A 26319-nucleotide genomic window follows, 5' to 3' on the forward strand; every position below is an offset into this window, starting at 1 on the left:
GATCTGTCATTGTAAATAGCGCTCTGTAAGTGATAAATTGTAAATGTAAATTGTAATTGTATTAAAACAAATGGAGGGGTGTCTCAGGCGAGTCTTCGCAAATTCACATCTTTTATGTTATCGTTACTATTACGAACTTGGGAGCTCCACTTTTAGGCTTGGCTAAATCTATATATTAGTTTCTTTTCGTTTCTTGAGAGGACAGTTTGATTTTTGTCAAGTAACTGGAGCAACAGTTCGAGGTTTGCGAGAGTTCATTTTAAGCTCTAAAATAATTTTTTTATTGTTCTCCATCGAAGCAGCGCGTGATGTTTACCATTCAAATGGGAAACTGTTTCTCCGTCACTACTAGTTTGAATTGAAGGTCACGGAATTTAAATACTGTCCGAGATAATCGAAATATTCATTCTATAAATGAAATCTGATCAACTCGCGGCTGAACCAGACGGAAAAGGATACCAAAATTGTGAAAGTCTAAATAACTCACTTAGTTGCTCAAAATCAGCAATACAACAGTTAACTTTCACGGATGTATCACACTTCGAGATTTGTTACGTTCTTTTTCCAAATCCTTGTTATTCTGGCCAGCGCACGCAAGACAGTGCAAAGTAGAGAAAATATTTATATAGCCAAGGAATTCTTAATGAAGTCGTCTCTGTCTCCGTGGCGCAATCGGTTAGCGCGTTCGGCTGTTAACCGAAAGGTTGGTGGTTCAAGCCCACCCGGGGACGTAATTTTTTTTTCCTTATTTATCTCACATTCTGGGATCTTTTTCACATTATCGTGGCAAGAGCAACTGGAGTAACAGCAGATTTGTTTGAAATTATTGAATACAGAAGAGTAAAAATTAGCTTTCAATGGCTTTTCGTTTGTTACCGCTGTCATTAGGTCAGCGGAGTTATATTTGCGCGGTTATTTTGTGTGTAAATATCCGCGTACATTCAAAATGGCGACTTCACTGCATTACGTCGAACAAAGAATATTTCTTTTTGGGAAAGCTGAGAACAATTTCTTTTCGGTTGGCTATCCAATTTGAGACGTAAAATTCCAAAAATTTGCATCGTCTGATGGATTCTGACGGTATTCGAGTCCCTCCAAAGCCTGCTTTGCACCTTCCAACCGCTCTACATACTAGTCCTTTGTTAGATCTCACTCCGGAGAAGAAGGCAATCGGACTTAAACAAAATAAAAATTGGCATTTTCCATTAGTTTCCTCTGAAAATGATACAGGCGAATCGAAAGAGATTCATGCAAGGTAGGTAAAATTGATCTATAGTTTTACACTGTGAAAATATCGTAAGCTGTTATTTTGATGTCTTAGCCTAGCCTAGCTTGACCCAAAAAGTGAAGATATGGTTTTATAATTGCATGTACTTTTAATCCTTTACACCCAAACATCAGTATGCACATTCTCCATACTTTTGTCTATACATTTCCTAAAAAGCTGACCAGGAGAATTTGTTTAACAATCAAGAGTGAGATTTTTATAATTAGTCATTGATCATTCTCTTTGTTCTCGTGACCTTAATGTTTGCTTTAGGAGTGATATTGTAAGGAGAAATTGGACGCTGGTCATTCATAGGGTCTAAGGGGTTAAAGTAACTTTCATCCTCTTTTGTTTTGTGCTTGCAGTCTTGCTCAGCCATCTATGAACTCCACAAAACGAGTGAACAAGAAACTACTTGCTCTCCAAAGAGAGCAGTTTGATCCTGCCGAGGCAGTAGCTGAGGAACTTAAACAATCTGAGATCACCAGATCAAACCTTTGTGAAAAGGTGGCTCGAGCTGTCAATGTAAAGAAAGGAAATAGTGTATACTGTGATTTGGTTTCTCTTAATGTCGATGCCGAAGATGCATTTGTCGAGCATGCGCATCTCAGGGCACGGAGCAGTGCAAAGACAAACACGCCTCCTCTGCAAGAGCCAGACATAATGGCCTTTTTTTCTGAGGAGTTTGAAACTCAGATGGCACATTTTGGTTATGATCTGTTTTATATAGAAGAACCATTGCCAGAACCATCAGCAGCTCCAATATCTCATGTTTTTGACTTGTATGAACATCTTAAGAGCTGGCAGGAACAGTATCCCCAATGATGTGCCTAGTAAAGAATACTCTCAAACAGAATTGTTATGAATACTTGGGTTGAATAAATTATGCTAGAAAATTTTAGTATTATTCAAGACACCTGGAATTATGCCAGAAATTATTCATAAAATTTTTCATAAAATTTTTCATTATGTGCAATTTCATAATTCTAAATATTATAGCTTTTCCCATCAACCTCTCCCCCCCGTTTCTATTGCCGAAAGTAAGCCTTGAAAGGAGTAAACGGCTTACTAAAGTTAAGAATACAACATTTTACTGCATAACTTGCACTTATTGCAAAAAAATATACCACAGGTAGCCCAGACAAGCGACGAGTCTGGTTGTTTATTCGAAATATAAAGGAATGTATGGGAGAATATTGAAGAGTCTTATTATCGTAATTAACTTCTTATAACGTATAGTAACAATCGACGAAGAACCCACCAAATCGCTGAAATTCGCCATTTAGAGTACATTTACTTTGAGCTTTAGCTCAGACATTTCATGATATAAGTTTACGATGATAAGACTCTTCAATATTCTCCCATACATTCCTTTATATTTCGAATGAACAACCAAACTCGTCGCTTGTCTGGGTCACCTGTGGATATACATCGGCGAAACAGGCAGGAGACTAGGAAAAGAATGACAAGGACACATCGAAACCAGTCGCTAGACACTTTAATTTACCTAATCATTCTAAGCAACATATGGCAATCTGCGGTCTTTCCTTACACTTAGGTAGCACGGAAAGCCGTAAAACTCTTGAAAAAAACCTCATCTTTCAAACCGGCAGTCTAAATCCAACAGGGATCAACGGACGTTTTTCATTCCACTAATTTGTTCGTGTTCTTCTCGTTGCCATGTTCCCACCAATACCGTAGCTCCATTTTCTGCCTGTAAAAGCACACACAACCCACAATTCCTCTATTCGCTCCGACGAAGGGCTAACGCTCGAAACGTCAGCTTTTGTAATCGTTGCGGTGGCCAATTTACCATTTCAACTTTGTTGATATATCCAATATATTTTACTGCAGGAAAGAAAAGAAGGCTCACTATTGGCATAACTCGGGCTACAGAATTGTCTATAGTTGAACTTTATCATCAAAGTAATGTTATAGGAAGTTTAATCACTATGCCAACATTATACTTGATTCTCTGAGTAAAGCATTATGCCTATTATTATGACCCTAAGTGGAAGCAGCATGCCAACTGAGTGTAAATGCTGTCTTGTTAGTATGATGGAAAGTTTTCTCTCCTGTTAGTAGAAGTCACTGTATTGGAACAAAGGGTCATAAATTATGTACCAGTACATAACTTCTCAGTGGCTGCAGACTAACACTATGCGAAGGGCCCTTACAAAAAAGCTTGTGTATGAATAGATTTGAAAAATGACCTTCATGTTTTCTATCCTCAACAAATTATTCAACAGAGAGTGGGATGTATATGGAAAGGTAGAAAGTTGTTTCCTTGGTGTTGCCAAAGTAAAAAGGCCAGGACTTGGAACTTGGCCAGCAACCAGATCACAAGTTTAAAAAGCCCAGGACCTTTTTCTCTCTAAGTGCTTTCCATAATTTTTGTGAATATTCCACCAGAAAAGTGAATAGCATTTGTATCCTGTTTGATCTTGTCTGTTATTCTGAGTTATTAATGGAAAACAATATTCACTCTATGAATAAATTGGTCACCTGGTTGATCCCACTAGTGGCAAGCACTCTGGGTTATCTTATGTTAGGAAAGTAACCCTTTCCAAAATAGCAACAAAACTGGAAACTTCTAAACAGAAAGTTATCTCCATACAAAGAAAGACCAATCTTGAACTGAAATCATTCATATAGTAGAATCAATGGCCTCATTTCATTTGGCACAGAAATGAATGTGCTCAGATATTTGTTTGCTGACGTCATTTGTTCTGCAAACCAAACAGTTTTCAAAAAGTGAAGCTTTAGGAAACAAGACATATCTACGAACAAAAATATGATCACATTTCAAAGCAAGGGGGCTCTGTAATTGTTCTCTTTGACTAGTTTACTTTACCACTTCGGTTGACTGTGTCTTAGATTTTCAAAACTAATCATCAAATCACTCAGAATTCAAATGCCATTTGGGAGAAAGATCATCAGATAACCAATTACACCCTAACACCAGCCTGCATATTCTCCATACTGGCCTCTAAACATTTCTAAGAGCGCTAACAAGGAGAATTTCACAATTGAGAGCTACTTTAACTACTGATCATTTTGTATATTCCCTGTGATGTTTTAGAGAAATTAGTTACTAGTCCCTCTAAGATGTCACAGTGTTTAAAAGCAGGCAATTGAAAGCCACCTCCCTCCAACACACTATGGTGTTCCATTCTGACTGTCCTCACTTAAAAATTTGCAAATGAAAATATTGACAGGGAATTAATGGTTGACAAGATGTAACACAAACTATACACAGATTATAAATCCTGCCCCATCTCCACATAGAATGGAGAATTAGGAAAGAGAGTCTGGGAGGTAAAATGTTAAACAACTGAGTTGGGTTTGACTGCATTTGCGAAAATGTGTAAGGAGGTAAGTGACAAGGTTTACTAAATGTTTGCTTTATTTTCTGACAGTAATAACATTATGGTCTTGAATGACTCTACCAAAGGGGGAAAAAATTGTAGTTATCAAAATTCCATGAAGTACAAATCCAAAGGGAGACATGCTGATATATGTACAACTAGCACGACACAACTTCCAAATATGCAGCTTAGCATCAAGTCACAGCATGACATTTAGGAATCTGTGATCCAACTTCTTTTAGAAACAAATTTCAGTTTTATGCAATTATTCACCCAAGTGACTAAAGTGGTGCTAGAATTATGCGAGAGAGAAACTGGAAAATTGTGACTGACCTCACTACCATTGTTGCTTTAAGCAAGAAATAATTTACAGTTATAAAATGAGTTGATGCAACTCACTAAGTGCTTTTGTCAGTTTCATCAGCAAAATATGACCGGAGACAATGAAAGCAGTTTTCAACACTCCCAATTTGGTAGTGTAAATCATGTGCTATCTTTTTTTCTCTGAAAGTTCAATTTCATCGGATTTGGGAGAGTCTCTCTCTTGTAAGCTACTGAGGTGAGAAAAAAGCTTTTCAATCAACGATTTCTTCTTGAAGAGGGTTGCCTCGTCAATAATTTCTCGTACAAATGAGCCCTGCACTTCAGGTGATCCTTTTAGGTTCGAAACATGATCCAATATGTCTTCATCACCTGTAGAGATTATGGAAAAATAGGTCACTGCTTAGAGTGTGAGGGCACAAAAGTCTGCCACATAGCCATGTAACATTACAAAAACTCTGCCTTTTTTTAAACTGAAATTTCCCATTTAAACTCCCTGCTATCACAAGGTTATATTCAAGTTGAGTTATTCTGAGTGACTTGGTATCACAAAAGTTGTGCTGCATACAAAACAACCTGGGTTCAAACATTTAAAAATTAACTTTGAAAGATTTCATTTCACTTTCTTTCCTGATCAATACGATTCTACTGGAATTTCGTATGGTAATTTTATTGACAAAAAGTTAGACTTGCCTTTTAACTTAAAGCAAACTCATTGGTATAGTACATTTTGATGAAGATTAAAATCCAAATTGAAAGGAAAAAGATATATATTTTTTAGGATAAGTATGGTGCTGGCATTCCAAAATCACTTATTTAAAACAAATTTAACAAACTCCTTCCACCTCTTCAAAGATATTGCCTGTTCTTTCCACTTACTGAGCTAGCCATTATAAAACAAGAAGGTGCATCATTACACAGATTTTGAAGACAAGATTAATCTTCGCCAGCACCAATCTGAGTGGGCCTAAACCTTCAATGATTCAGACAAGAAGATAGTCTGACCGCCGGCCAGTTAGCCCAATGGATAGTGTGCTGGACTGTTGCACGGGAGGTCATGGGTTCGAGCCCCAGCCCGACCAACACTCAAGGTCTTAAAATGATTGAGAAGAATTTGCTACCCTTCTATAACATTAAGAAATGGGTAGATATTGTAGTCTTCTCGGATAGGGATGAATAAATGGAGGTCCCGTCTCCTGCAGGGCTGGGGTAGGAGACATTAATTTCCCACACACGAGATTACTGTGTGATGGATGTCCTGCCCTAGGGTGGGGTGGGTAGGAAAATAGCAGGTCCACATCAGCAAATAGCTGCCATAATTCAACCAGCTCAAACAAATAAAGGAGATAGATTGGGACAGATGCACAAATACACAAACAAATAGACAGGACACCAGAACACTTACTTATCTCTGGTCTTCTGATTTCCTTAAAAACACTGTTTCGTATTAGCCTATTTTCTTCAAAGGCTTCCCGTGCAAGTTGCTTTTTAAGCAGCCTTGGAGATGGGCCCTTGGGTTGTTCTTTCACAACTTCATCAGCAAGCACTTCTGCCGCTTCTGAGTTTGTAAGTTTATTTTTATCCAGCGTGCCTTCACTTGAATTCATAACTGGCCGCCCTTGGCCTGAGAACGTTCTAGTTGGTGAAGTCACAGCTTCCTTTAAAATTGAGGAAACAAAATCATTCTTGGAAGAATTATTTGCATCAGTCTTTGATAAAGGTTGAAGTTTCTTATTTAACTTTCCTTTACTGTGTTGCTGTTGTAGTCTGGCAAGTTGTGGTTTCATCAAACCTTTTGAAGACTTAAGCGACTTGTGTACTCTGTCATTTCCTTCACTCAATTTCCGTTTCATTCCATGGTGTCCGCCAGAAAAGACATTGTTCATTTTTCCATCCTGAGAAATTAAGTTTTTGTCAGAAGTTACTTTGTTGTTCACAGGGGATATTAACGAATTTCCTCCATTTTGTGTTGCTTTATTGGGCCACCTCACTGGAGGTGTCTCCTGTTGTCTCTTTCTGTCCTTTGGAGATCCAGGTCTGTTATCAATAGGAGGTCTCTTACGAGATGGAGGACCAGCCATTGCTTCATTAACATCTGCCTCATCAACCATGACTCGCTGGAAAACATCAACAACAAGAAATAAATTATACACACACTTTGATTGGTTATTATTATTTTATGATCTATTGGATGACATATACATGGATGCTGTTAGCAATAACAACAATTGTCTTTTTTAAATTAAGATAAGGATAAATAGTTTAATAAACACATTATGGCATCAAAAAATGTGTTTAAAAAGGATTATTGAAAACAAAATGTCATAATTGGTTGTGTGTTGCAAGTGAAAGTGAAACTATAAAATATGAAACAAATAGATTTCACGTTGCCATGGGTCTGTACAGTTGTAGATCATAAAAGACAACAACAAGTGTTAAGGACATAAGTGCCACACTCTGCTTCACCTTATAATTGGTTACATCAGAGCTCTGACAAAGGGCTAACACTCGAAACGTCAGCTTTTTTATTCGTTACGGTGGCCAATTTACAATTTCAACTTAGTTGATATAACCAATTATCTTGTTACCCCCACCAACGCAGCACCACAGTTTCTTTAGAAACTTTCAGCCTTTATTCATCTGCCTCACCTTGTATGCCACTTTCCATCTCACATTTCATTTGTGATCTACTACTGAATAGAAGCTCAGCACCACAGAATCTCTTTGTTACATAGAAACAATATGATCCCCTGGAATGCTACATACAATTTAGCTACCATGCCTCTATGTTTTTATCACTCTACATACTTCTACATGTGATAAGTGTCCTACAGGCCACTTATGGGTCATTTGTGGATTAAAACAAATTTATAAAAAATAGAAGTAATATTATCTGTTTGCAGATGTTCGTCCATTTTGTTTGGTTTGTTTTTTTGAGGATTAGAAAAATGTGGAGTTGAAAAATTCAGTTTTAACTAGATATCATTTGGAAAGGAGTTCTTTTTTAGTACATGTACTTGAAGAGCTTACAACTACTGGATTGACAAACCTAATTAAATTTCTCATTTTAAAAAAATATTATCTTTGGATTACTATTCCTAATTTTGAAGCTGCAAGTTACTTTTACCTGATCTTTAGCCAGCTTAAAAGGGTTTCCAAACATGTGCACCCTGTTTTGTCCTGGATCAACTTCACGTAGAGGACTCATCTGCCTCAGCACTTCTTGATAATTTCCCATTTCTGCAATTGCAACACTGTGGCGAGCATCTGTTGGAATATGGTCAAGGAAGCATTTTGATCTGATTCCCAATTTAGTTCATAATGTAGAAAATTATCTTACTATTTATTATAAGGCAAGGTAGTCATGAGGTAAATCTGAGTGTTCTGATTGGTTCTTACTTTGTCAGCATTTTGTCATATAGACCACTTCTACATAAACCATCATAAGCAGTGTCTTTTGGTTTGCAAAAGCCAGTAAATAAAAGATAAAAAAGTTTAGTCTGATTGCCATGTAATAAACTTCTTACTAACCTAGCTTGCTTGAGCTGTACTGGGGAAAATTAGTTCTTGCTTGTTTTTGTACAGACCCAAATGTAGCTGCGCTCTGCAAGGACTTTGAGCCAAAATTCCCCAGTAAAGCTCTCAGGCTTGGTTAGGAAGAAATTTGTATATCATGATGCTACTTTTGGGTATCAGCATTGAGATTTACACGGGTCCCCTAATAATAGGGACTTTAAGCAGTCAGGACGGCAACAGCACGGAAGACGTCGATTAAAAAATGAGTTTCTACTTTTAGTTAGAATTTCGAAAATGGCTGCATGCGTTGCCGTCTCATAGGGCGCCAGACCTCAAACTCAACATAACGCATAAAAGTAGCATTGAGTTCCAAATGTAAATTAAAATAATTTGCCGCCGCGGTTTCGGTTTGCAGACGATGCAAATTTTGGTGATTTCCCATTGTTGTTTTGCATAGGACGGCTAAGAAATGTACAAAATTTCAAAATGCACGTGCTAAGCTATTGTTCTGCCAATTAGATCTCTTGTTTTTCCACATCCTCGTTGCCGTCGCCGTTGCCGTCGTGGTTGCTTAAGGTCCCTATTGAAGTTTAGAACCCTCTTTAATAATTATGGTGATAAACTGGCCATGGAGAACATTTTTAACTAGCTTGACCCTGAGACATTTAATGACACCAAGCCTAAGCCTACCATGTGGTTAAGCCAGTAAAAACCCTAGAACTGTATCATATACTAATCATGTTTTTGATGGAGACTAATATACCCTAGAGTAAAGGGGCTTTCTGTTTAAATCAAAACCTGTGCTACAGTGGGGATTGAAGACAAGGCTGTTACAGGTGATGACACTTGAAGCAAAAAGAATAAAATGCTTTCATTACTGCAACAAGTGAAAAAGAGGTGATTAGAAACCTTCATCTTGTAGTCTTGTTGATGTTGCTGCTGTGTGGAAAAAGTTTATTCTCATCCGTGATACTTGATCTAATAGTTCTTGTCTTGAAATATCAAAGGGATTCTTGTAGCTCTGGGTTCTGACGCTCTAAATACACCGGAAAATATATCAAATTAAGAAATGCTGCTAATTAATGAACAATTATCATCAGCAAATATTTTCAATTTTTCAAATCTATACAAACCTGTTTGACGTTATGTAGCGAGGCACTGGGAATGCTGATGTCAGTCTCGCTAAAAATAGGAAAATGCATGTATTAGAATATAACTTCTTTCAGTTCCCTTTGGGTTCAAACAGATAAGATTCTGATTTTCTATCCTCATTTTCCTGACCAGTGCACCAGTAACCACTTGCAAATCACACTGCTACTCTAAAATGGTTTGGGATGGAAGTGATTTTACTAAGAACCTCTTTGGGAACCATCAAAAGTAGTTTAGTATAAAAACAAAGCTAAAAGTTTTAGTTGAGTGAGGTGTGACAGAAGTTTAGCAACCTTGTTTTGACTTTAAAAATTGTGTTATTATCGCAGGCTACCTAGCTCTACTTCCAGAGGCAACATGTTGTTTGAACAGCGCTAGCATTGATTACCTTTGGGAATGAGGAAGGTTGCCATGACAACACCAAACCTTTTAAGGTCACAATGCTGTCACTAAAATTGAACCATGACTCACTCTGCTAATAATCGTGGTAACTTACCTTGATATTCTATCAGCATCAGAAAAATTTCTGTTGTGTAATAATGCATGAAAGTCTTGTTTTTTGGCTTTAGGTAACTGGGGTGTCCGCACACTGAAAGATATAAACATGCAAATCATAACATGCTAGTGTGTGTTTAGATGTAATGTAAAAACCTGCAAATAAGCTGCACCCTAAATTTAGCAGCTTGAATTTTGGGAAAATTAAAGTTTGTTTGAAAGAAATCAAAAGAAATACAAAGTCAAGTCTTGAGAAGTCTTCTTATCCACTTTTCATAGAACGTAAACTCACTATTAACATTGCAATGGAAAATACTTCAGTCTTACCCACAATTTTAGCAGTGTAAGATAATCATTTCTATCAACTTTAAAGTGCCCCTAAGATCAAAATTTTCGTACATCATTTTTTTTCCATTTTCGTGTTCAGTGTGTCTCCTTCACCTACTCCGCCAAATTTCAGTTTAGACCGAGCACCAGAAATATCTTTTTTCTGGCCGTTAAATTCACGATTTCGCGTCCACCATTATTTGATCATGTTCCGGAAGTTGACCGCAGGACTCAGAGGAAGTGACGTCAAAGGCTCAACGTGAAAATCTCACATGGCAAAATGTCAAGCAAACACAACAGAGTGCTTTACTCTATTCTTACAAAAACTAAATAAAAATGACTGCGCATCGATGCTTAATCAAAGCTGAAGTAATCGTGCAGACTATGCTGCAGGTATTTCTCTGCATCAGAGCCTTGCAAATAGATCAGAGTGGGAAAAACGGATGCGATTTGTGCGACCTCACCGAGTAAACTTCAATCCTACAGAAATATTTGTGATCTACTCCGAACACTTCTCGGAGGACTGTTTTGAGAGATCTGTGTTCTTTGAAGGACCTAGGCGAAAAATTCTGTCGGGTTCAGTGCCTACCGTTCAATAAGAGAAGGGACAAGAAAAACTGTCCTCAGTGCGATCTCGATGCCGGAAAGCGAAGTCTGTGAACCTCCACGGATTTTGTCACCTTTACATATGAGCTGATCAATATCCACCTTTAACAACTCTCTGGCATAAAACCTTACACAAAGGAAAGTCCTTAAAATGCCCCAGGAATTTTAGACGTCATCTTGCAAATGTTTTATTAAGTTGATATATTATATTATTGATATATATTTTGTAATTATAATATTATTGTATTTACATTCTCAATTAATTTATATATTTGTATTTTTTTTTTTTTTTTTTTTTCTATTGAGCTGAAAAGCCCACTTAGGGAGCATCAATAAAGTGTATGTATGTATGTATATGTATGTACTCCGTGAACATTGTAAATAAGAATGATAAAATAGCCGAATTGAGGATTGAGATTTCTAACCTCAAAGAGCTCACTTTTATACAAAAGAGATGAAAAATATAATTGTGTGCTTTGATTCTAAAAAAAGCTGGCTTTAATATCAGCGAAAGCAGAACAAACAGCTTCAGACACAGAGCGTAAAAACACTTTAAAATGTAGGCTTGCAGCCAAAAAACCAAGAAAATGAAAATTTCCTTAAAAACATGTCAAACTATCAACCATCTGACAGCCAAGTCAGCTTGCTATTAAAGGGTCTCAAATTCATCCCAACGCCCATGACAAACGAATTTAAAATCAGGCCAACTTTTGTGAGATTTATTCGCAAGACCAATGCGCCTCCGTTACACCTTTCACAGACAAAACAAAGAACTACTTCTGTTTCATATCAAACTGAATGCCACCGGTTCAGTCTTCTATTGCCCTCCAGAGCTACTTGGAAAATTGTCATAACGCTACTTGGAGACTGTACTTTGTAACGTAATGAGGTCACGGCTCTAAAAGAGTTGAAACAAACTCTGCTTTAAACCTCACCGAAGCAACACAACAATAGTCATCATGAATAAGACAGAAAAAACAAAAGAGGCCAAAGTGCAACTCAACAACAGAGTTCACTTCAAACCTCACAAAGCACCGATGGTAAAAAACAAGTAGGAAAGGGTTAATGAGATCATTGACCAAATGCATCGGGGAAAACACATTGATGGGTTAGAAATGGCTTTCACAAACTCCCAATATCCGCCTTCCGATACACAATTAGCCATTGCCCAAAACTATTTTTACTAATCACCCGATCATTTCTTACAAAAAAGGAAAATTCCTTACGACAAGCAAAAATACAGTTCAAAGCCGCTAAAGCGATGCGACCACAAAAGCCACATGGGGAATCTGTGCCATTCTTTGTTTATCTTTATTCGCAGGGCAAAAATTCATTGTTTGTCAGCGCAAAACTATCCACAGAAGCTTCAGATGATTTCTGGGACAATTCATCAACTGAAAAAGTCGACATTTCCCGACTGACAACGAAACAGTTCTCAAAAAAGTAATATGTGTGATTCTCTGTGCAGCGAACAAAGAGAGTTGTAACAAAGCAAAGCATAAGTTTGTTGAGCCTTTGACGTCATGATGACGTTTTAGTGGGCTCGGCTGGAACATGTTTTCAGCAATGGTGGACAATTTTTGGATGACTTTGAAGCAGTAAAAATTGGTCATCGAAGGTTTTTTCTGAGTTTTTAATGGCAAAAAGGGTCTTAACTTGATCCAATTCAACATTGTGTAAACAATTTAGGCCAAAATAAAATGGTCAATTTTCGTCTCAGGGGCACTTTAACAAATGATTGATCTTTTTCTGGTATTTGTTGACAGGAGTTTCTTCATTCAACAAAGTTTTTCCATACATTTTTTCATTACAACAAGAACGCGAGTGGAACATTTATAGCTTAGTAACCAGGCATTAGATCAGACGTGAAAATGAAAAACTGGACAAAGTGATAAGCCACCTTTTTCAGATGTTCCTGCAGATAAGCCACATCCCAATTTTTAGCGACAATTTTTGGAAAAAAGGTGCAGCTTATCTGAGGGTTTTTAGGGTAGTAATTTGGTTTTATCAACTAAGTTGCAATTGTAAATTGGCCACTGTAAAGAGTTGAAAAAGCTGATGTTTCGAGCATTATTCCTTGTCAGAGAAATGATATTCTATCATCATTATCAGAAGAATTTCACTCTGATGAAAGGCTAACACTTGAAACATCATCTTTTTAAACTCACTAGGGGGCAAATTTACAATTTCAACTAAGTTGATAAAACCAAATTACCCTGTTACCCCTGCCAATACAGCACCACAGTTTCTTTCAAAACTCACCTCCTTTACAGGTTTAGATAGATACAAGTGAAAGTTTGCTTCTGCCATATTTTCTTTTCATTAAAAAAAAAAAACCATTGATGACATATTTCGGCCACCTAACTATAAGTACACGTTTCTACTAATAAAAAAAATACTACTGTCACATGCAGAACTGAAAAATACCCAAAACTTAATTAAAGTTATCTTTGAAATATGAGTTGGCCCATGATATGTAAACAATACAAATTCACACATGTTTGATGCTTTCGGTATGCTATCAATATTCATAAAATCATAACCAACCTTAAAAGCGGTCTTGGAACATTTTCCCTGGCAGGGTTTTTTCCAACTAGAGAGATCAGTCTCTCTGTCTCCATTTTACTCTGTAAACAATATTAGAACTATGTTATTAAGAGAGTTCAAACAATGTGCAAGTAACAACACTACTTCCCACAGAAATCATACAAAAATGAAAGTCCTTCAAAACTTAATCCTTTATTTTACAAAAACTTTTTGATAAGGGCTTGAGTACAATTTTGACATATTCCAGATACAGTTAAAGGATTGAGACAGCTTTTGCAATGCACAGAACTACTTCTTCAACTTGAAAACAAATTGTGTAATAGAAAAAGATAAAAAGGCAATTTTAATGATACAGTTAATTAAAAGGGAAAAAACTAAGGATGGGAAAGAAAATGACAACAGAAGATGAAATTGAAAAAGAACCATGACACAGATAATTATACCATTTTTTAGAAAACCAGCTGCTTGCAGATGATGCATCTGCTTATACTGCATATCAAAATGTTATAATTATATCCCTTAATTTTTAACAAAGACTTAAGCCATTACAAAAGCACAGGTGATCATGAAGGCCTTTGCATATTTAATGAGAATTGTATTAAACCCACACTCCCCATTCTGAGCTACCATCTTATTCATTTTGTGGTTTTTTTTAAGCCCTTAACCGAAAAAAATAAAATGTGTGGTATGCAATCTTCCTATTCTTAAAAGAGGTTTTAAAAGAGTTCTCATATACATTTTTCATCATTGTAGGCAATGGGAAGCCAGTTCACAAATATTACAAATGAAGCTTGCACAAAATTAATGTGAAATGAATATGCTGACTGCTGACGTTTCTATGGCATAGCATTACAGAAGTTTGGAAGCTAAGCTACATGTTAAAAAAAAGTTGTTATAGCAGGCAACTGGCTCCATTTCTGGAGGCAACATGTTGTTTGACCTCTTTTGGCAGGCTTTGATATTTGACAGTTGGCAACCCATGGCTCTTGCCATTCATTTATCTTTGGATATGAAGAAGGTTGCCCATGAAAGTGCCACAGTCGAAAACGTCAAAACCCAGTCACCGAACCTTTACCGTGCCTCACACAACAGATAATCATAGTGATAAAGACAACACCATTTACTGCTTTTATTCTCTTTGTATAAACACTACAACATCCTAGGATAATACTCCCATGGTTTACAAATACTACAGTGCATCAATAAAAAAATTTCTTTCCCTGGAAGCTCCAAGAAGTCCAATTTAGCTCCTTACACTGCAAGCTCTTTTCAGACTTAACATTTTCTCATCCCCTCTTCCCCAGTCTTCCCTCTCTCAACTCCCACTCCTCACCTGTTGTTTCACTTTCTTTAGATAATTCACCACTGTATAACTTAAGAAAGAGTCCAAGTGATCTGGAACAAATGAGGGTGGGATTCCCATACGACGAAATGCATTGCGAAGAGGCTGTACAAAAAAAATTAAAGTCCATTTAAATTTGTATGATAGGCTGAATTGAACTAGTATTTTGATTGTTGTTACTTAAGATCTACTGAAGGACAGGTGCATAAATGATATCACCATTAACAACATTTTGCTTTCTTATGAGACAGTCATAAAAATGTTTAACATGAAATATCACGTTGAAGTACAATTTAAAAGAGTCATTCCTGTCACTCACCCCAGCATAGTAGTTTGGCATTGTCGAAAGGTAGCTCTCGAACTTCTCCTTCCATTTTGGAGTTGGTTTCATTTTCAGAACTTTCACTAGTTCATCTGAAAGATAGATATATATACCCTTCTTTTAACATGCTAGAAACAAATATGAAATGAAAAAAAAAAAAAAAAAGAAAAAGAAACAACCTCCATCACTATTTTAAATCGTAACAGGACAGCTTTGCAATTTTACATTTGGCAAAAATATTTCCTGACATTTCAAAAACCTTGTTCAAGTTAGAGGGGGTTCAAGTTATTGATACTGGTGTTGAATTTTAAGAAAGAATGCTTATTTTGGGAAATTTAGCTAAGTGTATTGCATTTTCATAAATGTTGTCATGTTCGGAAAATTGCAACTAAAAATTGGGACACATCAATCAGCTGTGTTAGACATTTTTACTTAACCCTTTCACTTCTGAGACGTCATTAATCGTTCTCCTCGCTGCCTGTCATACAATTCTTCTGATCAGATGTTTCTTTGAAGAATATTGTATCTGATCGACTAATAATCCCCTAGTTGATATTTTTCTTTATTCTCATTACTTGTCTTCTTGATATTGTGTTGGGATTGTTAGGAGAAATTATGTCTTGGTCACTTATGGGAACAGAATAGTTAAAATTGGGTTTTCAGAGAAAATTTGAGCCAAGGGAAAGTGAAATTGGAAAATCAACAATGAGTTACAGGACACAGAAATACCAACCAACCTCAAAAGGTGCAGAGGATGTACAGTAACTGGCCAACAAGACCATCATATGCAAGGAGAAGCTGTGAGAGTCAGCCTCCTGCAGAGGTGGCAGCCAGCTGGTAAGACTTACTCTTATTACATGTATCTTATTAACCAAGCGCGAGGGCCGCACTGGGAGAATATCGGCCTGAGGTCTCAACAGTATGGACCGAGCGCAGCGAGGTCCATACAAAAAAGACCGAGGGCCGATATTCTTCCAGTACGGTCCCGAGCAAGCTTGGTTAATAAGAGATTTATTATACAACTGAAGTTCAAAGGGACACAAGTGTGGTATCATTCGGGACCGTGCCCGGTCCAATACTTAGAGAATATTGGACTGGCAATAGAGCATTTTGATTGGTTGATTTTAGTTATTGGCCCTCTGACTGCCCGAGTAGTGTGAAAAAAGAGGTTACTACTAGTCACAAACAATTCCTGAATGCATTTACTGCCCACTCTTCTGTCAAATTTTTGAGACCTTTCTTATTTGCAAGCATTTATCACAGACAGAAAACTAGAATAGACTAAACTACCCTGTCAAATTTTTCCCATGTCAAAAGAACACAATGTTTTTTAATAGTTCAAATTCCTGATAAAACACAAAAGCTGAGAATTTAACTGACACTATTCTCGGTTCAATTACTTCGGATGCAACAATTTTCACTAAACAACTACCACTGACAAAATAATGGTATTATTATCATCAGTACAAAAGGATATAATTCAATGACAAGAAGGCGAATGTTTCATACAGTATCAGAAAGAATTTTAAGGTGAGTAGCAATTCCAAATCTCAACAAACTACATTTAATATTCTTACCTATTACGGGAAACAACACTGGGAAATTGTAGGGCATAACAAACAGATTCACTGTTTGAAGATTGCTGCTTGCCTTCAGATAACCAAAGGGATACCCCACTTCACCTGATTTCTTGTAACTGTTAAGAATGAATGTCTGAAAACAACAAACATTTTTCATTGTCAAAAACATGGCAAACCAACAATGTAACCTATTCCATTCTGATATTTAACTACAACAACAAAGTTAAAAATCAAATCAAAACATTTTCCTGAAGAGCACTACAATCTAGGCCAAATCTTGGAGTCTTAAAATCTGCATGCATGGCTTTGTACTTGCTATTCTCAAAGACTAAAGTCCCAATATTGTTTAGCTGTTGTTGCTATCAGAATGTCATCTGATTATTGGGTGGGAATAACAACTTGAAGCACTTATAAAACTCAAAGCCAGGGTGCAAAAAGAAAATTGATTTTTTTGCCTTGCCGTTTGGGCAAGTTGGAGCCATTTTGCATGATCTAAAAGGTTTTCTCCTCATATCCCCACGGGTTTCATTAATTTTTTCAGCAGGAGGGCAACTGGTTTTCACAGAGGGGCAAAACTTTTTTGAACTAAACTTCTTTATAAGATAAACCTTCCTCCAGATTGTTAAACCAGGCGGGCAAAACCGTCCTTACAACTGGTCAATTTGGCCGGTGCCCGGCCCTTAATGAAACCCCTGTATCCCCCTATGCTATATTCAAACAGAAAGGTGATGAAAAAAAAAAAAAAAAAAAAAAAAAAACAACTCAAGGGTATACATGTGGTTTGATTAAAAACCAAATTCTTAGAACTGCAGTTAAATGAAATGTAAGGTATTAACTAAACTATGGAGAGAATCAGTTCCAGGTCTAGATTTTGGGTTTAGGGGTTAATTACATTAACCCTTTCACTCCCAGAAGTGATTGACATCTAACTTCTCCCTAAAATAACCATACATTATCAAACAAATAGGTAATGAGAATACTCAAACTTATCAGGTAAAAATTGTTATCTTGATCTACAGTGTAACACCAAATTCTCATATCCTATTCACAACAAAAATAATGTGAGGCAGCTAGAGGAGAGAATTAACAATCAGATCTTGGTAGCTTTAGGTTAACACAGGATTAAAATAACCAAAACTTACCAGCCAGCATGTTGACGGTGACTTCCTCTCTAAAATGTATTGAGTGAGTGGTGATGGCTCCAACTCATATTTGTCAAAAGGCAAGTTATCGAGAACCAAAGGTTCAGAATTATTGCATGAAAACAACACATTGGGGTGGGCATCTCTTGAGGGCTGAAAACACAAATGATAACTTGGATGATTGAACCACTTCAAGGTTGTCAGTACAACAGAGCACACACAAGAAGAGTTAGATGAGACCATGCAATCTGGATTGTTTTGTGATAACCCCCACAAGATGAGTGCAGCAGACATAACATTAAAAAAGTCTCTATTGTTAGTTTGAGAAATAGAGCAACATTGCCCAAATAACCTTCTGCCATATATGAATAATTTTCACATCTGGTGAAGCTGCAATTGGACAGGTGTTTTCATCTCAACCCCCACACTCAAACTAAGAAACACATACTGTCAGAGTCTCAAAGAAGGGTGAATTTCATCATCCAAACAAATTATCATGTCTTCTACATGTATTTTGTGATAGAGATATAACGAAAATATAGGATTACTTCTGACTGATGTAGAAAAAAATGTAACACCCTCTGATTGCACATATGTGAAGCTACTTTAAAGGAAAAACTGCAGCTTAAGTTGAAAGTAGAGAATCCAAACTAGTCCCTTTAAGGTAAAGATAAAACACCTTAAGGAAGCACATAGGGACTTCCTTCACAAAGTATGCCTCTTGCCATTGACTGAAGAAAATTAATCACCAACTATGAAACACCATCTGAACTTTCACTCTAGTTTTTTTTTTTTTTTTTTTCAATCTTACAATTAACATTCTCTAGGCAGTTTGAGTCTCTACTGAACACTATCATCGGTCATCCTACTGACCCGTAGAAATGCACAAAAAAATAACATTTACATTAGGAGGTACAAGCTCTAGGCTTTAACACCAAGCTTGGAAAAAACTAAGAATTGAGTACAAAAGAAAGAAAATATATACAAAATGAGGGTATGAAAATCAGAAAATTTTGTTGTCATACTGTGCTGTAAAATTATGCTCACCAGTGTTTGCATGGATGGGTCAGGCCAGAAAGATTCAGGTACAGGCCAGTGCCCTGATGATGGAGAGGACTTGATGTAGATCATCCTGCGACAACTCATCCATGCAGTTGATTGCACACTGGGTGGGACAGGGGAGCTTGTGGTTGATCTTGGCATCCCCAGGGCACCAGGAGAGTCCTCGGGCAACAAGTTGTTCATGGGTGGGGGAGAGAGATGGTTAGTTCCATGATTCCTGTTGGTGGAAAGAAATAAAGAAATGTTAATTCACACTCTATGAAGATTACATATTTACAAAGGTCTGGAAAATGAACTGTAAAGTTCAAATATTCAAAAACAAAAATCAACAAAACAAAACAAAACAGGGATGAAAGAACTTTGGCTAACTGTGGTTCATCCAGAATGTATGAGGCAAACATAGCAACTCCCAAAATGGGATAATAGTCTGCAAGACTCCTTGAGATGTATATTCCACAGACTACATCTAAAGATATTGAAGTTAAAAAAATGATGGATTGGTTGTCCTTCAGGAGTTATCAATCAATACTGCTTGAAAAAGAAACCTTTCAAACAATCCTGGATCTAAACAGGTGACCTCAATGACATTAATGTGATATTTAATCAAAGTAGGAATGATCTATACTAATGTCACATGGCTACATGAACACAGAGACCAAATTCATATCACTTTCTGCAACAAGGTTCCATACAATACAATTGTATTGTATGGTACCTTGCTGCTTCTGTGCAAGTTCATTGTACTTGTACGTGTATGGAGCTCTGAAACAATCAAACTACAGTCTTGTACATGCACATGACAACATAGAAATTTTACTTAGAAAAACTTGCCTGGATGTTGACCCATCCATTTTTCCAGTTCCATGGTTCTCTTCACTGCCAAGGGAGTTCTTGTCTTTTGCATCCTCCTTGGAGAGGTCCACATTATTCATCACATGGTTATGTAGGGGTGGAGTTGGAGAGTCAGTCTCCCGCACATCAACCATGTTGCTTTTTGCAACTAACAGTTGAACAACCAAAAGAAAGCAAAGTTAGAGAAAACAGATATTAAATAAAGAGTGCAGCTCACCGAAGTGAAGGAAGGAAATGAAGCAGGATGTAAGAGGAGGATGTTAGAGTGGTTTGGAGGCTAGATTTTGGCTAAGGGCAGACTGATGTCAAATCCCTCTCTGATATCTAGCTGGGGTTTCTCCCCACATCCCAGGTACAGCTCTCTTTGCCTCTGGCTTCCTTATTCTTGTATAAACCCCAAAACTCCTGGATGACCTGTAGGTTATGTCACTGCAACTTATTCAATTTTTTTTTTTAATTATTTAGCACTTGAGTTTAAATGACAATTTTAAAAAAAAAAAGGAAACACCAGTCACAAAAAAAAAATGCCTCATGAAATATTTTTCTAAAAAGAAAAAAAAGAGAATAGGATACATACAATGTAAACATGTACATTGTGGTCTCATATTTTTTTCACCAGTTTGATGTTTATTTTTCACTCATATTACAATGATGATGAATGCAAGATAAATAAAACAAAACTAAGGAGGAACATCAACCAATAGTGATTGCATAGAGTGAAAGTTCTGAGATCTTGGGAAAGCTTATTATTTGCATCTTGTTATGAGTGTGGGACAAGGAAAAACCGGAGTTCCCAAAGTGAATTGAACCTCAGGGGTTTGGATTCTGTCTTTCAATTCTCCTCTACTTTCTTTCTTTCAGAGATTTTGTTTTCAACGCAACTAGTATTTGATCCATTTCTGATATTTGAAGAATTGAAAGACTCTTGTTCTACTGTTAGTACCTTCTGGGGGTGGAGGGGGAAGATTATTGGCTCCTCCGATCTTCTCAAAGTTCATCACCACTCCACACTGTACTTTCTGTGCAAGAGATTCCAATGCTTGACCCAGAGACTTCGATGAGGTGACCTTGTAACATCGTCCTGATAAAAACATGCAAACACACGACTTGTATAAAATTATACTTGAAGCACAGTAAGTGGCTTACAGATTGACCCTTTTACCCCCAAAATCTGATAGTTAACTCTCCCCTGAGGCTGCTTCACATTTCCTTGAAAATCAGTGATGAGAATTTGGTGTTAGATCATGACAAAAACTTCTGCTGTGACTGATAAGCTTGAGTATTCAAAGTCAGTCTAGAATTTAAAGAACAATGTAGAAAATCCAAAATATCATCTCACAACTACGTTAACTACAGTAATGTACCTCCTGTAACATCACACATGGCAGCAATGGCAGGTTCAATATTTTGCATTCCCATCTTTCCCAACATTGAACTCCTTGTTCCAGCCATGCGAAGTATGATTGAGAACAACCTCTGATCCCAACGAAATGGTTCTGTTGTTAACTCGTGTCCTGGTAAAGTCGTGTGCATAGGCAAATGAAGCTACAAAAAGAATATTCATCCATACATAGATGAGCAATGAAAAAATACTCCCTGTTTATTTGAACAAATGGCAATTTTCCCTGGATTTGGCCTTGTTTTCTTTTTAGTCATTTACTATCAACTAATTAATTCAAACTCCATTAACTCTGACTTCAATTTGACTTGAACTCATTTTTCTTTCCCTTGGTTAAAATTTACCTTGATAACTTAAACCTTAAGCAAAATTGTCGGCCAATAAATGTCAAAGTGTCAAAACCAGATGGATACAAACATGATAACAATTATGAAATTCTAATACATTCAGCATAACTTCTAAAACTTAACTTATAATAAGACAAACTACATGTACAAAATGACTACAACACCAATCCTGATAAAGTGAAACCCTTGCTTAGTCAATCCATTCTTTTCTTTTCCCATAAGAGTTTGAGTTAACAAGGCTCTATTCTATATGGTTGGTAACATCTGAGCCAATAATACATTTAATCAGCCATCCAGCCAGCCACTAACCAACAACTCGGTCAATAATTTGATCTACTTTCAACTTCCTTTTCCTGAAATTGACCCCAAGAAAAACAATTTTTTATTACCTCATCCTGAACACCACTCTGAGAAGAAAGTTTACTTCCATCTGTAATACATACAACCATAGCTGGCTCTACAAAAAATGGATTTCGACCCTGCAAGAACAAAGATTTACTCAAAGTATCAGAAGATTAAGTTATATTTCAAAAACCTTTTCATACAAATTTCAGTTCATCTTACCATTCCATAATTATCTATTCCTGAGTGGAGACGATACAAATTCAAAAGATCAAATGCTTCTTTCAGCGCAGTTCCTAAAGTAGACAGACCATTTGCTTGTAGATTCCTCAGTTCGCTCATAAATGTGACTTGGTTTTCTCGCCAACCAGCCTGGTAAAAGGAAATGAATCTTTACATCAACCCTTAACACCACTTTGCATATTCTCGTTACTCATCTCTTTACATTTCCTAACTGCCTTACTGACAAGGAGAATTTGTTTATTAATGGGCAAACAACTCTTAAGTTAATGATCATTTTCTTTATTTTTGTGACATTAATGTGTGATTCAGGGATGATATTGCCAGGAAAAATTTGATGCAAGACACTTAAAGGGATTTATAAGGTTATAACTGTTTATACTGTGCATTTCAACAAACTAATATCTTATGCATGTTGCTAGGCTCTAATGTTGCCTCTGTAATATATATATATCTTATTAGACCTTTTGTTGTGTAGTATTGCTGAGTATTATTACGAGTTGTGCCGTATTTTGACGAGCCTGTAGGGCGAGTCAAAATACATATAATGAGTAAAAATATTCAGCGATACTACACAACAAAACGTCTAATAAGTTATTTATTATCCAACATGCCAAACTGTTATTTCAGTGCGGGCGAATTTCGTGGATACTTATTTACAAGGAGTGTGTGACAAAAATATGCAAAGCAGAACGGAATTGGCACATTGTGTTGCTGTTTCTATTTTCCTCATTAAATGAAGAAATTTTCTGGTTGTCAAGCTGTTTTTCTTTGTTCGATTCATCTAATAAACTTGGATCTATATTTGCCAGCCATTCTGACTCTTCGTCGTCGGAAATATGATTCAAATTGTCCACTACTTTTTTTCTTTCGTAACTACAATCCAATTCTTCGCTTACGCGATGTGAGAAAACCTGTTTAACCGGTACTCTACAATAGACAAGTACAAATACCGCATGATATTTGTACTCGTCTATGGCGTTATTTGTACTCGAGTGTAGTTGGATAATAAACAACAATAGAGCAAAACAGGCTAGAACATAATTATTTCAAAACTGATTCATTAGCACTCTGTTTTCTATTTTGGCCAAACACAACACAACAAAAATCCCATTTTGAAATGCAAATTACTCCACATAAACTGAGTAAAATATTACAGAGATGGCCACAAAGATGTGACAATTTTATCCCATCCCCTCCCCCGAAAGGAGCTGTGATCGACAATAACAACTTCTGATGAATTGTTTGAGAGTTATAACAGAAATTTTACTGATTGTAGGAAAATGACAGCAAGTCAAGATGGCTATAAAAATGAATGTCAGCCGATACGGTAAGATTTAGAAAAAAGATTACTTCAAAACAATACCCATGATTCCTTTTGGGTTGTAACCGTGACTAAACAAACTCCTAAACACAACAAAATTCTTGCAATTTGACAACAACAACCTTTTAAGGCTAGAAATGCACTTTGCTATACAAAAATTTTCTTTTTTGGGCGATTTTTTAGCAGTGACCGGACTTCCCGAGGTAGAATACTAAGGAACAATCTCAGCAAATAGGAGCTTCATCGCAGCTCACAATAGGGCCATACCTTTATTGCTCCTGGCGGCTCCTCCAACGTCACCAACATATATCGATCAGTTCTACTCGCCTGATCTCGTTGACGAAGCTGAATGAGACAAATTTTACTGGTCAAATAAATAAACAAACATCCGTTCTAAACCTTCAGATTGAAAATTGGGCTAATAAATTACCTTTGTAAAGGTTTCCACAGCATTTTTCGCGACGTCAAGCAACGTAGTGCCAATAGACGTTCGTTGGTTCATAGACGCAGAGGTATCGACAACGAAAACAAATATCACCATGTTTCCGATACCACTCTTATACGTGGATTTATGAGTTTAAATGAATCGAAACTTCCTTCGTTTACGAGAACGAAGGGGTACTCTTTCCCTTCCCATTATGGCGCCCTCACTCAGAGCTGCTTCGGGGCGCAGCTCAAGCGCCTCCACGATGTAGCGAGACCACGTGACCTCGGATATACCATAATCCTCCTCTGGGGTAAGGTCCATAAATATCCTTTGTTCTTAAATTCTCCAAAGCATGGTTTCGATCGAAGATGATGTAGCAAAGCTCCTTCTTTCTCGGGTCTTTTTTTTTTCTCTCACTTATTGCATTAAGACAGAGGTTATTAATTCTTGTTTAATTCAGTCATCTCTTAGTCTTGAGAAAGGGTTATTTGTAAAGGGTTTGTGTGATGTTAAATTTCTTTTCGTGTCCAAAAAGTGAAGTAAAAACTGAAATTCCGCCATCACCTTTTATTTTTTAGAATCAAACTCGAGAACTGATCTTATCCGTTTTTCTTTCGTAACTTGATCGAATTCTTCGCTTGATTTGTTCGCATTCTGTTCTGCAACCTATCTAAATTTGTAAGTTCACTCTTGTACGTAACTTAATCGTAAAATATATATTGCTGCAAGCGTTGTTTTGATTGCCACCAAATTAAACCCCCTTTGATCAACCTGTTATACTTGAAATGTAAGAAATTCAAACAATCGGTCAGCAGTTTGATGAAAACGACAATGAACATTCGATCTAACGACAGCTGTGTTCTTCGACACAAGTCTAGTAGATCACGAGAGGCCTTCGAAGGACACGTGCTGTTAGTTTTGATCGACAAGTCGCTTCGCACAAAGCGTTTACAGGAATACTTCGTGTTTTGGCTTGACAATTTGCCAAGAATTAGAATGTCTAACAGGCGACGGCACAAATCCACAAACCGACTAATTTGATGGGAAAAAAATTAACATAAATGTATTATTGTCTTAGGAGAGATAGCATGGGGGATGGGGATGGGGGCAGGGGGGAGAGGGGAGTGGGGGCTTAAAGAGGTTTTGTCTTCAATGAATTTAAATCTCCAACATTTTAATTTTGCCTCAGTCACTTGCCAAGGGAGATCACTAAATTGCTGTGATGATTACCCCCAGGAATTCAAAACAACACTTGGATTTGAGGAGTAATATTCATGAAGGTTAACAGATTACACATCATCTTTGTACCACAACTGTACGTAATCACTACCACATCAGAACATGGTTAATTATGATCAGAAGAAACACAGTTTTTGAAAGGATCAGCAAAACATTTATTTCCAGGAACCACATGCTAAATTTCTTTCATTTTCTAGTCTTAGAAAATGGTTATATGAAAGAAAAAATTGCAAAATACTCTCTTGCAAGTAGAATGGTCATATTTTCATTTTTGTTTGACTTTTCAAGTCCTTTTGAGATCCTGTACCCCAAATAAGTAGAAGTAGGCAAGGTACATTTACTTTTGAGTGTTGAAATAGATGTGCATGGCTATAGCTTCTATTCTAATATGGCTAAGCAAAAATGAAAATTAAGTCTGCGCTGATAAACTAGCTCTCAAAACAATAATCAGCTTTAGAAACTCAACCAAGTTGACAAAACCAAATTATCTTGTCACATTCCCAGCTATTGTTTGTGTTTTTTGAAGCAGCAAAGGGTATTGTTCACCCTCTTTGATGGGATGGTAATTCATCACAGCTCTTACTTGACTCTTTCACTCTTGAAGATCGCATTTGTAATTCTCTTTACTGTCTGTCGTTAACAATTCTTAAGTTTGGTATCAGATCAACTACTAACGACTTAATTGATCTTTTTCTTTACTTGCATTACTCATCTGCTTGGTACTGTTATAATTTTGTAAGGAAAAATTCTTTCTTCGTCACTCATGAGAGTAAAAGGGCTAATTTCCTGAGGGATGGGAGGGGGGAGACAGGAGATTCAGAGTAAAATTTGCTGGATATGTGTGTTGCTGGCCTCTCAGAACCTCTACCTCATTATAATCCATTTTGTGGCCAATTATAGACCTGACATCTCAGTGACTTTTTGGCAAAAGTAATACTATTTTGCACTCCCAATGGATACAACTTCTTAAATCATAAATCTTTCCACTTTTAGAACCCTACTTAGAAGAGTTTTCTCATTCCCAAAGTCCCAAAAATTTGCGACCCCATTCTGATCAATCCAGTTGTGAAAATGTGTCCCATTCACTCCCCAATAGCCTATTATT

The 26319-nt window shown here is 36.9% G+C and overlaps 2 protein-coding genes and 1 non-coding gene across 3 annotated transcripts; 2 read left to right on the top strand and 1 right to left on the bottom strand.

The window, feature by feature from the left end:
• The first annotated feature begins 657 nt into the window (after nucleotides 1–657).
• Nucleotides 658–731, top strand: Trnan-guu (transfer RNA asparagine (anticodon GUU)). The gene has a single exon. It is a non-coding gene; the product is annotated as a tRNA-Asn (tRNA).
• A 195-nt stretch (nucleotides 732–926) lies between these two features.
• LOC111336440 (protein phosphatase 1 regulatory subunit 35) lies at nucleotides 927–2233 on the top strand. Its single transcript, XM_022942555.2, has 2 exons — nucleotides 927–1255; nucleotides 1633–2233. The coding sequence occupies exons 1-2, from the start codon at nucleotides 1068–1070 to the stop codon at nucleotides 2090–2092; spliced, it is 648 nt and encodes a 215-aa protein (XP_022798290.2). The 5' UTR covers nucleotides 927–1067; the 3' UTR covers nucleotides 2093–2233.
• Nucleotides 2234–4655: 2422 nt separating this feature from the next.
• Nucleotides 4656–24243, bottom strand: LOC111336221 (integrator complex subunit 6). The gene is made up of 19 exons (XM_022942277.2): nucleotides 23979–24243; nucleotides 23816–23893; nucleotides 22207–22356; nucleotides 22032–22121; nucleotides 21261–21441; nucleotides 20840–20977; nucleotides 19876–20044; nucleotides 19030–19261; nucleotides 17983–18135; nucleotides 16838–16973; nucleotides 15258–15352; nucleotides 14930–15043; nucleotides 13597–13676; nucleotides 10118–10210; nucleotides 9606–9654; nucleotides 9382–9508; nucleotides 8084–8223; nucleotides 6362–7073; nucleotides 4656–5328 (listed from the first exon to the last, which is right to left on the bottom strand). The coding sequence occupies exons 1-19, from the start codon at nucleotides 24087–24089 to the stop codon at nucleotides 5126–5128; spliced, it is 3051 nt and encodes a 1016-aa protein (XP_022798012.2). The 5' UTR covers nucleotides 24090–24243; the 3' UTR covers nucleotides 4656–5125.
• Between the last annotated feature and the right edge of the window lie 2076 nt (nucleotides 24244–26319).

The sequence above is a fragment of the Stylophora pistillata genome, chromosome 7 (assembly GCF_964205215.1).
Source record: "Stylophora pistillata chromosome 7, jaStyPist1.2, whole genome shotgun sequence".
NCBI lineage: Eukaryota > Metazoa > Cnidaria > Anthozoa > Scleractinia > Pocilloporidae > Stylophora > Stylophora pistillata.

What these genes read in the sequence shown, in the direction of transcription:
- LOC111336440 (XM_022942555.2), top strand. Translation starts at nt 1,068, where the DNA reads ATGGATTCTGACGGTATTCGAGTCCCTCCAAAGCCTGCTTTGCACCTT. An exon ending in TCGAAAGAGATTCATGCAAG is followed by an intron (nt 1,256 to 1,632) that starts GTAGGTAAAATT and finishes TTGTGCTTGCAG; the next exon opens with TCTTGCTCAGCCATCTATGA.
- LOC111336221 (XM_022942277.2), bottom strand. Translation starts at nt 24,089, where the DNA reads ATGGTGATATTTGTTTTCGTTGTCGATACCTCTGCGTCTATGAACCAA. An exon ending in GATGCTGATAGAATATCAAG is followed by an intron (nt 9,655 to 10,117) that starts GTAAGTTACCAC and finishes TCCTATTTTTAG; the next exon opens with CGAGACTGACATCAGCATTC. An exon ending in TTAAGCTGGCTAAAGATCAG is followed by an intron (nt 7,074 to 8,083) that starts GTAAAAGTAACT and finishes GATGTTTTCCAG; the next exon opens with CGAGTCATGGTTGATGAGGC.